Below are 13,926 nucleotides of genomic sequence, written 5' to 3'. Positions count from 1 at the left end.
ATACGCGCCTTAATTACAATATGTACAAGTCATAAAATATTACAGCTGAAGTATACGTTTAAGTGATTTCACTTTCTCTTACATTTCAGACTTCCAAAACAGAAACATCTTTTTCATAATATGTGGAATACTAATTTATATCACCTACATCCCATTACGGACAATACACTTTCACTTGTGAATGTAACACTAATTGACCACTGAATTCGATGCCTTTGGCAAAACAAGACGTGGATGGCCGGCACGTCTGGCACAATCACTCTACCGGCAGCCTAAAGAGAGCTAACGTCATTGGAAAAGCTTCTCTCTAGGAACAACATCTCCGGCTCACTGACGTTCCTGCTGTTGCTACTCGACGTGCACTCGTTAACCTCGTTAACCGCGACGACCACCTGTCTTTCAGTCCTAGCCTCCGTCGCCGCATCACCCGTCCCATCCCGCCGCCGCGCCCGCATCGTCAACCGACGCGCGGTTGCCCGCGGCAACGTCGCCCGCGTCGTTCGACCGGCCGAGCACGTCCTGGAAGCTGTTCTGCGTCATCACGCTGCTGTTTACCGCGCTAGCCGCCGCCGCCGCCGCCGTGACAACCGCATCCTCCTCCTCCTCCTCCTCTTCCTCCGTGACGCAGCACAAGTCGGTTGCGGCGCTGCGCTGTTGCTGCTGCTGCTGCTGCTGCAGAGCGTGGTGGCTGGCAGTGTACGGCAGTTTACTGCGTCGTGCTGTCCATGATGGCGTCCTGCAGACCGCTGCTCACGTTCGAGTCGTCGAGTGTCACCGCGCCGTGGCTGCGATCGATGCGCCATCGTCACCGCGGCGTCGGCAGCTGTCCGACGGACTGCAGTTGTTGTCATCGTGCTGCTCCGACGACGACGACACGTCCTCGGCTGCCTCCGCGTGTGACTGCCACCCCCTGCTCGTCGTGTGCCGCCACACCCCTCTCGTCGTGCGCCGCCACCCCCTCTCGTCTGTGCGCCGCCACCCCCTCTCGTCGCGTGCCGCCACCCCCTCTCATCGTGTGCCCCCACCCCCCTCTCGTCATGTGACTGGACCCCCTCTCGTCGTGTGCTGCACCCCCCTCTCGTCGTGCGCCGCCACCCCCCTCTCGTCGTGTGCTGGCCACCCCCCTCCGTCGTGCGCCGCCACCCTCTCGTCGTGTGACTGCACTCCCCTCTTGTCATGTGACTGCACCCCCCTCTCGTCGTGTGCTGCCACCCCCCTCTCGTCGTGCGCCGCCACCCCCCTCTCGTCGTGTGCGAGAGAGGAGCGACCCTGACTGGAATGTACGTCGGCTGATTCCTCCTCGACGGGAACTCGAGGAGGCGGTTCTCGAGCAGGCGGCTGAGGAGGAGACTCCTGCCCTCGCTGGCCGTCCTCTGCGTGATCCTTGCCAGGACGCGGCGCCCGCTGCCGTCTCGGAGATGACCTGACGCCTGCAGGTACATCCTGCATCATCATCGCATCACAGCTGTCGCTCGACTGCGATGACGACGACGACGACGACGACGACGACGACGACGACGATGATGACGACGATGACGTGTCCACGATGGCGCGCAACCCCGCAGACACGCACGCGTCGACCGTCGGTGTGTCGTCTTCGTCGGATAGAATCTCACCTTCCTCTGTTTCCACCACCGGTGCCGGTCGTACGCTAATGCGCTTGGTAGCTGGCGAGTTGGCAGGCGAAAGCGCTCGCTTCACTGCGGCCTGTCTCGCTTTAGGGGCAGACGTGCGCGCGGCCGGCTTCGGTGGCGCCACCTGGGCCACGGGAGATCGAGTAACGGATGCTTCCGCTTTTCGTTTCTTCGTCGGCGGCGGAGTTTTCGGTCGCGGCGCAACTTTTTTCGCCGGCGGAACCTTGGTCGTGTTCGCCTCGAAACCGTGACGACTGGACGACTCGCTGTATCGCCTCTTCGACTCGATCGACTCTCGTACGGATCTATGCGGGCTCTGCCTGCTGTCGCGCTCGCTTGCCGACTCGTACCTCTCCGTCCTCCTGGACGCTGGGACGTGCTCCATCGAGCGGTTCTCCTCCGACAACCAGCCGTCCTCGTCGCTGCTGCTGCGACCGTACGAGCGCGAGCGGTCGAGCCGCGACTCGTCCCGCCAGCGCTCGTAGCGGCTCAGCTCCTGCGCAAAGTCTCCACCGCTCTTCGCCTCGCCGGCGCTGCGGTGCCGCCGCGGCGATTCGCGCGGCGGCTTCTCGTACTTGCTCTCCCGGCTCAGGTGCCTGTTGCCGCTGGATCGGTCGTTGTCTCGATACCGACGGTCGTCGTCAGGGTACCGACGGTCGTCGTCAGGATGCCGACGATTGTCATCAGGATACCGGCGATCGTCGTTCGGATGCCTGCGATCGTCGTCAGGATACCTGCGGTTGTCGTCCGGATATCGGCGATCGCCATCTGGATACCGGCGGTCACCGAACTCAGCCTGCCTGCCCCTGCCATCTCGTTCCTCCCAGTAGTTGAATCTTGCGTCGTGGTATCCGCGTGCATGACCCCTGCCCCTGCCCCGGCCTCGCATATCACCGAAGTAATCTCCTTGGCCCCTGAAGCCACCGCGGAAGTTGCCGCGGTAGTCGCCACGGCCACGCCAGCCGCGCCCTCGGAATTCCCTGTAACCGCCGGGCTGTTCGTAGCCGTGCGGCTCTCTCGCCGCGTCAAAGTCGTGTCGAAAATAACCGCACTCTTTCTGCGGATGTGGACGACCTGCGTCCTCGGTGGGACCCTGCTTCGCATCGGCAACCTTTCCGTGCGAAAACGACGTTGCTTGCGTGGTGCTCCTACGCGGACCTTCCCTATCCCAGGCATCTTTATGATCGTCGCTGTTATGGGGAACTGGTTTCTTGAGCATGCCCTCCTCATCCACAGCCCTTCTTGTCAAAGAAAACGTCGAAGGCAGTCTAAAGGCAGCGAGATCTGGCTCTTCGTCTTTACTGATATCACCGCGTGCGGCGTCTGCCATTGTCGTCAACGTGTGGGGTTCAACAGCTGTATCCGACTTACTGCTAGCACATTCACTCTCCCGAGCGCAGCGCGCTGCAACCTCCGCAAATGGATAAGGAGTTTCTCCGATGACATCGGCGACGAGAGCTGCTACGAGGCGCGACACCAAGGAGTCGACGTCGTCGTCGGATTCGTCAAATTCGGCGCAGTTCTCACGCTCATCGTCCAATCGGAGCAACTGTTCGGCAGCGTCCTCATCGTGGTACGGATACTCGCCAGGTGGCGTTTGCGGTCGGCCTCGCATTGGGTTCGGCAGTGTCGTTGGCTCTGTCAGATTTTCGTTACTCCATTCTGATCGCCCAAAGCCTGACTGCTCCCCGTTTTGCCATTCGTCCCAGTAATTGGCGAGGGGGCGAGGGTGAACAGTTCCTTCAACGTGCTTATTATCACAAATCACAGCATTCACACTACTTTCAACAGTTTCATCTTTCTCCTTTAGTGTTTTCGTTTTCAATGGCATCGGCGCAACCGACTCTTTGCTTTCTATTCTGTCGTTGTTTGGACGCAATGTGGAGCTATATGACTCAAGCATTTCGGCTTCTTCACTCTGTCTTCCTTGGTGTTTCCACTTTGCGGAACTGAACGAAAGAGGTAGAGCATAGCGATTCTCTTCATCTTGCTGTTTCCACTTTGAAGACACAGAAAATTTACGCCGATCACCTTCGTTGCTGTTCCTGTTAGTTGCTGCAGTTTCAAAGACGTCTTCCTCATCTTGTTGGCTTCTGCTCACTCTCTGTTTCTGCTTTGAATTGTGATACGGCACCCATGAATCGTTTTCACCTCTGCCCTGTTCTTGCCACGAAGGCTTCCTTGTCGATGCCGAAGAAAAAGAGAAATCACCACCATCGACAGATGCCTCCTCTTCCTCTGCCTCCTGCTGCCACCTGTTGTTCATCCAGTTAGGATCGTGGCCCTGCCAGTTGCCACGGTTACCTTGTGCTCTCGGGTGACCGCCCCTCCCGCGGTCCACGTACCCACGCGTCGCCGCACCCCGCTCGGGGAAGCCTCTGGGAGGAGGCACACTCGTGTGATCGGGGTACCCGCCGCCGCCCGTGTAGGCGCCGGCGAACCCTCCCCTCTCGTTGCGGTCACCTCTGCCGTCGGCTCCTCCTATTCCTCCGCCTCGCCCCCACCTGGGCCCTTCTTCCTGCCACGCGGGCACCTCCTGCCAGCTTCCCGGCGCGTTGCCCCCGTGTGGTGGGAAACCAACCGGCTGGTCCATCTCGGCTGCGCTGTTCATGCGCATCACGTTACCCGGCGCGCGCGCGTACGGGCCGGAATCCTGCAGCATCATCGCGTTGCCAAACGGCGGCACCTGCGCCGGACTCGGCAGCATTCCACGCATCGGGCCCGCCTGCATGGGGGGACCCTGCATGGGGGGACCCTGCATGGGAGGCCCCTGCATGGGGGGACCCTGCATGGGTGGACCCTGCATGGGGGGACCCTGCATGGGTGGACCTTGCATGGGAGGGGCCTGTATAGGAGGCGTCTGCGGAGGCAGCTGGTTGACGGCAGGTCCTGCGCGCAGCGCGTCGCCCGGTGTAGCAAGCAGAGCGAGCTTGCTGGGCGCACCGCCGCTGCCGGTCGGCATAGTGTTGATGGACATGAGCGGCACGGGACCGGGGCCGCCGCCGCCCGGGCCCAGCACATGAGCGGGGGGGCCGCCCGAGCCCGGCGCGTGCATGCGTGGCTGCAGCATGTCCGGCGGTGGAGCCATGCCAACCGCGATCATGCTGCGCGGCTGCATCACCACCGGCGGCGGCGTGAAGCCGGCCTGCTTCTGCGCCCAGCCGGAGAGCACTTGGGTTAGGGTCCTCGGGCCGCCCATCGATGACGGAGGCACCATGCCTTGGTTTAGAAGGTCTGGAGCGACTGCTGGGTTCGCTTGCATCATACCAGGCCCCACTCCAGACATGTGTAGAGGAGCTGCAATTACAATCCGTTCAAAGGACGTGTGCACATACGGATTTGTAGCAAAGAATACGATTCAAGTATTTGACGCAAAGCTATTTGATGTAAATGTTCCAAGTACTAGCCGTGCTAAAAGAATGAATCATCACCAGCAACGTCGTGAGATTTGACGTTAGTTAACACGGTAACAAACGCTTTCGCACAGCAACGCAACAACGCGCTTGCTAGGTGAATTTAACTAAAATGAATGTAACGAAACTGAGCCAGGTAGCACAGAACATCTCACCTTGCATGCCGTGGCCGCCCATTGCAAAGTCTTGGTCCTGAGCAGCAGCCATATTCATGAGATCTTGCTGCGACATGGCACCCAGTGGTTGCTTCTGCTGCTCAAACGCACCTACAAGTGAGTTAATGTTTTAAGAGCCATCAAGTTGCTCACATGAAAGGGGTGACCGCCTTACAGCAATTACTACCTGGGCCATGGCACTCTAAAACCCGGTGCTACATTACATAAAGACACGTTTTGCGCTGTGCCAAAATCCTTACTTTTCAGATGTGGAGGCAGACTTTCCAAATCAAACATGGCGCCCTCACTCATCAGATTCAGTGCGGACAGATCTGTCGGCAGCTTCTTCCATGGGATGTACGATACCCCTTGATCAACATCCCAGTATTTCTGGTAGTTGTCATCGTACTTCACACCTTTGCCTGGAGCCCAGTCCATCTGTCAAATCGGTCTGCTTTAATACACCATGCTCGTTTGCCCGTTTGGTGACCAGTTCATTAGACGTCTAACTAGGAGTAGCAGTAACTGAGGGTTGTTTTGGCTCTAGAGAACATATATTGCTAGCTTTGCTGTTACATATACAAATTTCACAAGTTTCAACATATGCCGTAAATTTCTAGCAGTGCCACTATGGTGACTTCCCAGTGAATCACACAGCAACTGCCGATGGCAGTGTCCGAGAAGCTCACATTGCAGCAATTTATCCTGGCAAAACTCGAGCCAAGCTCACAGGCAGAGACACACAGCACAGAGCACTCGACAAATTGGCAGACCACTCACCTTGAGGACGCAAGAGTGCAGCTTCACGTTGCTAAGCGCACGCAGGGCTCGATACGCATCCTCTCGTCTATCCATGACAACGTACGCACAGCCTCTTGGAGGAATCATCTGCAATACGATGAGATTACCAATGAGATACCCGAACTCCTGCGCCGCTTATTCAAGCAGCATGCTGTTAAGTAACAGTTAATAATGAGATAAATACAGCGCATACTTACAAAAATCGATTCAACTCCGCCAAACTCCTCAAATTCGCCTTGCAACTCTGTATCCGTGATGATCGGACGCAGATGGCCCACCCAGATCGTACGCGTGCACACTGAAACACACATGAGTCAACCATGTCATAGGAGAAAATTGAGAACCAAAAAAGTTGGTGCACCAACAGGGTTATGAATTAACTTTTGAACAAGGGAGTCCAGCGGACTCCCTGCCCTCAAAAAGAGGGAGTCCTCAGCCTGAAGTTCAAAACCAAAGATATTAACAATAATGCATGTGCTTATTTTGAAGATTCATGCAGTTGCATGTCTGCCAAAATGTCTTTGGACATTTGCTGAAAAAAATACGGCAATTCCGCAAGGTCGTGCTCTGGAACGAACTAGTTAGTATAGCAGAATTTTCAGGGAGTCACACGGACTCATGCATATGTCAAATCAGGGAGTCCGACAGAAAATCAAGGAGTATTTGACCCCGGACTCGCGTTAATTTCACACCCTGCACCAACAAGTTAGATCATAAAACTAACCCTAACAGAACAATGTGCTTCGCAAATGGAATGTTAATGAATCAAGACATTTTAATTGATCCTTACTTAGAGCTTACATTGTTACGAACATCCCATTCTATACAATCGGTGTTTAATATAATACTATTTTAACATTTTACATATTCTTGACATTCTCAAGAAGTCAGTGCAAATCGGTAACTTTGGTAATCAAGGTTCGGTAATCATGCATTATGCCAATCAAAACAAAGTAGTTGATGCCACGAGTAGCCATAGACTTACACGAGCCGTGTCTATCTCTCACTGCCGGTAGATGCTTCCTTGAACGTTCCTTATCTCTCTCCCTGTAGCGTTTTGGAGTTGACGACCGTGAGCTGCCAAACAGAAATGCCAGCTTAAATTTGTTTTACCTTTACAATACACAAACTTACCATGTTTGCCATTAGTCTTTAATAGTCTTATGTCATCAACGTTCCATTATTCACACAGGTCCGACAAACAGCAGAGTCTAGCATATCGAATTAAACAGTAACATGTTCAGCTTGAAGAATGAAAGTTTCACAGCTAGTGAGACACGTGAATGACATTTGCACTCGCTGCTTCACAAACCTGTCGTCCTGCTCACTGCCAGATGAGTAGCTAGTCACAGCTGGTGCTTCATCGGATTCTGTCGCCATTAGTGCATTAGAGATGTCCTGTATCTGTTTCAGCAGGTCTGGGTCGGACAAAATCCCGCTATGACAGAACACTGAATTCAGCACCACGGTATCATGTTGCGATCACAGAATCAAACCGTCAGTATTCGACAGATGTAATTTCTCAAACAATGCTTGTTGTTAGACAAAACACAGTACGCGGCTTACCTTCCTCCTGCATTTTGGTCTAGTGTCTGCAAAGCAAAGCAGAACCGTGTTACAAAAACTTTCAATGATAGTAAGAAATAAGAACATACTATAACATAATGTCGATAAAAGTTATTCCTTTACCTGGATGCAAGTTTACATATCTTGTACATTAACATTAAAAGTGCCTTTAATTTATATTCGTGCCTTGCACGAGGATTCCACAATCAAGCCACGGATACACGGGAACAGTGATTAAGTGGTTCCAGATCTAACACCGACCCGAATTCAACCCATATAGCTGATATACTGATAAAAAATGCGCTATGGTCATAGCCTTCAGTGTCATACACTGTTGCAGCCTGGGGCCCGTTGTCAGAAACAAAACTAGTCTTAACATTAGTCTTAACGTTAACTTTTTTTCTCAGACCGTCGACAGAAACGCTGCAAAGTTACCTGAATGAAAAATCGTAGCAGATTTCCTCATAACAATACGAAACAAAGTGCTGTGGATGATCTACGAGAAAATATTAGTGTTAAGACTAATTTTGTTTCTGACAACAGGCTCCTGTTCTGCTGGGGCACTCTGCACGCCTCACCTGTTTCACCAGCTGCTCTGTGAGGGTCTGTATCTGAGCCATCAGATTGCTGTCTAGAGGACTTCCAGCAGGCTGTCTCATCAGCTGATTCTGGATGGACCGCAGCAGCTCATGCGGATCCTGCAACATCACACAAGCACTTCAGACATCGCACGCATGTTGGTGCTGTGTGCGCACATTAAATGAATTATTTCATAGTTCTCCATAATCGAGAAAAATATAGCAAAATATAGTTTCAGCTAATAGCGAACACGTTACTGATTACACCAGTATAAAAATTACCATGCTGGTTTATGCTGTTACGGTATATAAAATAGCAAATAATGCTGCCACATTCTCCGTATCAATTGTATAACGACAATTTCTTTGAAATCGGCAACCACAAGACAAAAGTGCATCTTATTGAGTGAGGTAGTGGCTCTAGACTGGTACAACACCTCTATTACTTAAAGTGATTACGTCACCGTAAATACTAAAAAATAAAAATATAAGTAATTCTGTTTACTTTTTATGGTTAAATTGCTGCATTATACTTCTTATTTTACTATATTGTTCGATGTGAACATACACTCGTGACGCATACATAGCCTATAGCAAGCAATTAATGTCAGGAACACTAACATCAAATCTTCCAGGACGAAAAGTTTTTTGAAAAGTTTCAATTACGGTACAAATTTCATTGATCAATATCCATTCAATATATTTTTTTTAAATGTTTTAAAACTAATGGCTGTATCGTTGCTTACAACGACGGTGGCACCACTACTAGACTACCTGCTTTCAAAGTTGTGCATCGCAACTTTCTTATTTATTAATTTAAAAGAAGTATTACATTTACAATATCTTATACACAATTTTTAGATTTAGTTATAATATGAACGAATTTGTCCTAAAATAAATATCATTCTGTTAAATAGTTAGGTATAAATATAATGGCACTTTTGCAATTAGCCCTCGGTCTGTAACGTGAAAAATAAATCGGCAAATAGGGCAACTTTGTCAGGGTGGCAGCACAATCGCGGGGTGTCATGTCAGTGGCCAAAAATAGAGAATTCGAAATTCACTGTTCTTTAATGACAAATGTGAATGCATGATCATAGAAATTTGTAGGTATATACTATTATTTATGCACTTACTATCATAATATACCCTAAAATTCTATGGTGTTGTATCCCACTAAATTAATCAGAGTTGTAATGACTAAGAAATATCCATCTATACATCGGCTGCTGTAGCAGAAATCCAAACGGAGAAATCACCATTTTCTATTTTTCACAATGATCGACTGCCTGTGAGCGAAATGTATGAAAGTATGTGAAATATTGTGAATGGCAATTTCAACTATTGAAGGCTATAGAAGGGTTGAGGCTGATAGTCTGATAGATTTTGGCATAATGAATACCCGTTTTTGCCGTGAACAGGCTGGTTGGATCATATATCTGACGTCATCAGTAAATGTGTGTTTAAATGGCCATGGCTCACTACTCATCAGGAGTAGATAATAGGGCCTATTATCTACTCCTGCTACACATGTATGCGGGGTTGCGGGCAATCAACATGCTCTGGAAGTTCCCATCGGTATATGGAGAAATAAGCATGTACAGAGGTGACACCTAGTGTTAGCTATCGAATAAGAATGAAAATGAAAAATCAATGAAATTTCATAAAACATTGAGTGTATCTTTTAGGGCGTTCGATTTGCTTCCCCAGAGCCACCTGGATTAACCTGGGTAAAAAATCGAACGCATCTGGGTTAGGGAAGATAAACGAACGGTTTTTGGGTTAACCTGGATTAAATTATCATCATGGATGCCAGTGACAAGAAAAAAGAATAGCAATTGCAATCTTATTATTAATGAAATCTGAGAATGAGCAAACACACGCAGTCATCGACAGTCATGCTTCATTACTGCTTGAAGATTTTTGATTTTTGAAGATTTTGAAGATTTCGTTGCAATGAATTGTGGGATACTTTCCCAGGTGAGCGGCTCGGCTAGAGGGTTACTTCGGCCTCACCCGGGTAACGCAAAAATACCACGTGACTGCCAAATCGTACGTATTTGGGGCTGGCCCGAGTAGACCCAGGTTAACTTGGGGAAGCAAATCGAACGCACAATTTAAACGCTTGTCAGTAGTACTGCATGACGAAGGCATGGCCCGTACCACCTATACAGCAGTGGTCTGTGGCTGGTACTGACAATTGACATTTGTATAGCGGTCGCTACCAGATCATTGTTGTCAATCGAAATTGATAGAATTTAAAATGAAGTTTGCTTTATCAATTCTATAATACTATAAGTACTAATATTAAAAAGATGTTTTTCCACAAGAATACTATATAATAAAACATATTCCCTTATCTATAACGAATAATATTACTGAAGGTTTCTAAGAATAGACTTCTTTCAAAGATCTAACTAGCCGTCTACTATGAACTTCTGATATTACCAGGATAATCTGTCATCTTTACTCTGGCAGCAATGTGCGTAGAATTACAACAGTAATTTCAAAACAGGTTACACCATCGCACTTGCTTACATTGAATTACAACTCATAACACAGAACATAGACTGAGAATCCAGCTGGTCGCCAGACACAGTGCAGACACATCAATCAATTAATAACACATTAATTTGTGCTGTTATAGACTGTAAAACAGCAGATGAACAGCAAACGTGCGCCTGCTAGTTCAGATTCACGATAATGGAATTTTTACGTAGTTACGTGACGCAAATTTAATATTTATATACTGGTACCTATCTTGAAATGTGAACAATAGTAATTAACCTAGTGTAGAGACAGGGTTCCGGTCTCACGAGAGCAAAAATAACATAATAGGTTTGTTGACATATGCAAACAATCTAATTAAAAATGTAGATCGGTGCTCATATTGGTGGAAAGAATGTTGTGCGAGTGTTCTACAACATGTTAACCTTAGTTACTATATACATTTCAAGTTATGCAAGGAGTACCGGTATCAGAACGGTTGAGAAAATATGAAATCGTTTGGTAAAAACATGAGAAATCTTTGCTTTAAATATAAGGCTATAAGAGCATGTCTATCAGGGCACATCATGGAGGCTGGAGCACTTGACCTTTATCAGAGATGAGAACGGACCCGGACGAAATCCGCAGGATATATTTCTACTTACTGGTAGAATAGCGCAACGCGCTATATTGCGCACCGCAGGTGCTAAGCACTATCGGGGGTCTGGGGAATTAAAAAAAAAATTAGATGCTTGCAGATCTATGCGTTCTGAGGCACAGAAATTTCGAAAACTAGCTTGTTCATTTGCGCGCATTGCCGCGCAGTGCGCGAATGAATAATAAGTACATTTGTCGGCCGCGGGACAGCGAGCTCAGACACTAAAAGAGCATCACTAGCCGCTGGGCATTTTTCTACTGTCCGCGGGTGGCAGTACACCTACAGTTTTCTCAACAGCTAGATTTGAACGATTTGGAAAATTGATAATTTTCGAAAGTGAAAAACGCGGGAAACCGCGGATCTGCGGGAGATTCTCATATCTGCTTTATGTCCCTAGGTGCAGTCTATATGGGGGGTAAGGTCATCACAAAGGGTAAGGAACATACACTACAACAGCATGCACAAAAGTTCCCATTACGCCAGGCCACCCTTAAAAAATTGTTTGTTTCCCCTTTACCTACTCGCCTCTCAGGGTACAGAGTAGGTAGGTAGGTAAAAAATCTTTTTCATTTTGTTTTGACAAGATGTGTGTATGTATACATTGTATTATATATTCTGTTTTGTGTATATATATGTGTATATGTGTATATGTGTATATGTGTATATGTGTATATGTGTATACTGTATATCAGTATATGTGTATATGTGTATATGTTTTTGCAGAACGAATTTGATTTTTTGGGGGCGAAACGAAATAATTTTTGTTTTGTTTTAATCGGCCAATAAAATGTGTCGAGTAGCGGTGTTTTGGCGAGTCGGTCGGTAAAAGGAAAACAAGCAATATTTTATCTTAGACCCCATCTGGTAGGGATATGCACAAAATAAGCCATTTGAGAACGCTTGTATGTGCCAAATAAAGTTAATGTAGACATACAGTACACCGTAGGTATCAACAAATGTATTAAAATGCCAAATAGTGGTCACTTTAGCATTGCCATCCATCTAGATTTAATGTCTCATAGTCTGCAATTTCTTTTGACTTTAATGGTTTCAACACATAAACATGCCCTTTTTATATCCCTCACGCATGTATGTTTTGGCATTTGTGTAACAATGTAATAACAAGCGCACATGTACAGTATCCATTTCAAACTATCATGTCAAAAAAGCCTATCCAACACATTCCCTGCATCTGGCGTGTTGAAGATAAGAATCAACATAATGATTCGGTGGAGTGGGAATTTGTATAAAATAATTGCAGCTACCATATGAGCAGCATGTGATTGTAAGCATGTCTTTGCTACTACGACAAGCAGTCACAAATACAGGCACTGGTTAAAAAGCTGGACAATATTGAATATTCTGTCAGAACCAAACAAATATACATATTTGTCAATGACAATGGCTCTACCACCTAAGTCTAATATGAGATCATGTTCCATATTTAAACAGTTTTTCTTTCTGTCTTCCTATCTATTATCAGTTCGTTTTCCCTCCCTGCCATTGCTCTCACCAATAAATTTAAACTATTGCTTATTAATATTATTTAGTCATTGTCTTATTCCCTTGTTTTCCTTCTGCTTCTTTCTAAACGAAGAATATAGGATATCATTATGCATGATATATATATATATATATATATACATAATACACACATACATAACATAGGCACGCATGCACGCACACCCACATACAATACACACATCAAGGGTGAACAATCTGCAATTCATAACCTAAATTATAGATTATTCACTATTGATATATAACAGGAGTAGATAATAGGGAATTAATTCCCTATTATCTACTCCTGATATATATGCACACACTCACACACGCTTGCACACTCATTTTTGTGTATTATCATTTGTATGATTTTGATATAGTTGCCAGTGAATCTGCTATTGGTAGTAAATTGTATTATTGGCTTCATATCTGATATTATTGGTTATGTTATTTACCTTTTATTTTTTTAATTTTGTTATTTGGTTATAAATATAAGGTTTTAATTCTGCATACTCAGACATGCAGCTAGGCATGCCGACTTACTAGCGCAGATGGGGTCGTTGTCGTATCAGGTACTACAGATATGTACCCGAGGTAGTTTTAGGTTGTTTAGTATTATGTAGTGTTGTCAATCGGTTGTAATTTCATAATCGATCATCGTTGGACCAGAGTAACTGATGATCGGTTACAATCGGTTATCGGGGTGTTGAATGCCTGCGTGTGCGTAACGTCGTGTGCATGTACGTGTGTGCATGTATGTGCTTGTTTAGCCCTGTTACTGTTTGTTTTGCACTGTTTATACTGTGTGTATAATCCATGTACTGATTCTCATAACTTTTCAAGTTTTCTTGTTCAAATTAAAAAAATGATGAAATCGATTATGGATTTTTGTAACAAGCGCTTGGTTCGAGCCACTGTTCAACCGATGATCGAGTATAATCGATGATCGTGACATCACTAGTATTGTTTAATTTTTATATAAGGTATATGTTTAGCGTTAGGGTTAGGGTTAGGGTACATTCTGTAGTACAGTCTGGTAACTTTGTGTATACTATTGTACCTCGGGTACATATCTGTAGTACCTGATACGACAACGACCCTTCAGCCTTACTAGCACAATTAGTTTACTAA

General features: G+C 47.0%; 1 protein-coding gene across 1 annotated transcript in view; it reads right to left on the bottom strand.

The window, feature by feature from the left end:
- Nucleotides 1–423: 423 nt before the first annotated feature.
- The window catches only part of LOC106810795, a 41,457-nt gene continuing 27,954 nt past the window's right edge, over nucleotides 424–13,926 (bottom strand). Inside the window, exons 6-15 of the mRNA XM_014814247.1 lie at nucleotides 8,148–8,267; nucleotides 7,570–7,595; nucleotides 7,316–7,441; nucleotides 6,989–7,080; nucleotides 6,201–6,301; nucleotides 5,983–6,090; nucleotides 5,463–5,640; nucleotides 5,203–5,313; nucleotides 1,144–4,931; nucleotides 424–531 (exon numbers count right to left, since the gene is read on the bottom strand). Coding sequence (XP_014669733.1) covers nucleotides 424–531; nucleotides 1,144–4,931; nucleotides 5,203–5,313; nucleotides 5,463–5,640; nucleotides 5,983–6,090; nucleotides 6,201–6,301; nucleotides 6,989–7,080; nucleotides 7,316–7,441; nucleotides 7,570–7,595; nucleotides 8,148–8,267 — 4,758 coding nt within the window. The remainder of the gene's footprint in view (nucleotides 532–1,143; nucleotides 4,932–5,202; nucleotides 5,314–5,462; nucleotides 5,641–5,982; nucleotides 6,091–6,200; nucleotides 6,302–6,988; nucleotides 7,081–7,315; nucleotides 7,442–7,569; nucleotides 7,596–8,147; nucleotides 8,268–13,926) is intronic.

This window comes from Priapulus caudatus, unplaced genomic scaffold (genome assembly GCF_000485595.1).
Source record: "Priapulus caudatus unplaced genomic scaffold, Priapulus_caudatus-5.0.1 Scaffold474, whole genome shotgun sequence".
In the NCBI taxonomy this organism is placed as follows: domain Eukaryota; kingdom Metazoa; phylum Priapulida; class Priapulimorpha; order Priapulimorphida; family Priapulidae; genus Priapulus; species Priapulus caudatus.
Note: the sequence above shows the minus strand (reverse complement) of the source record. Positions and strands in the feature narration are given on the sequence as shown.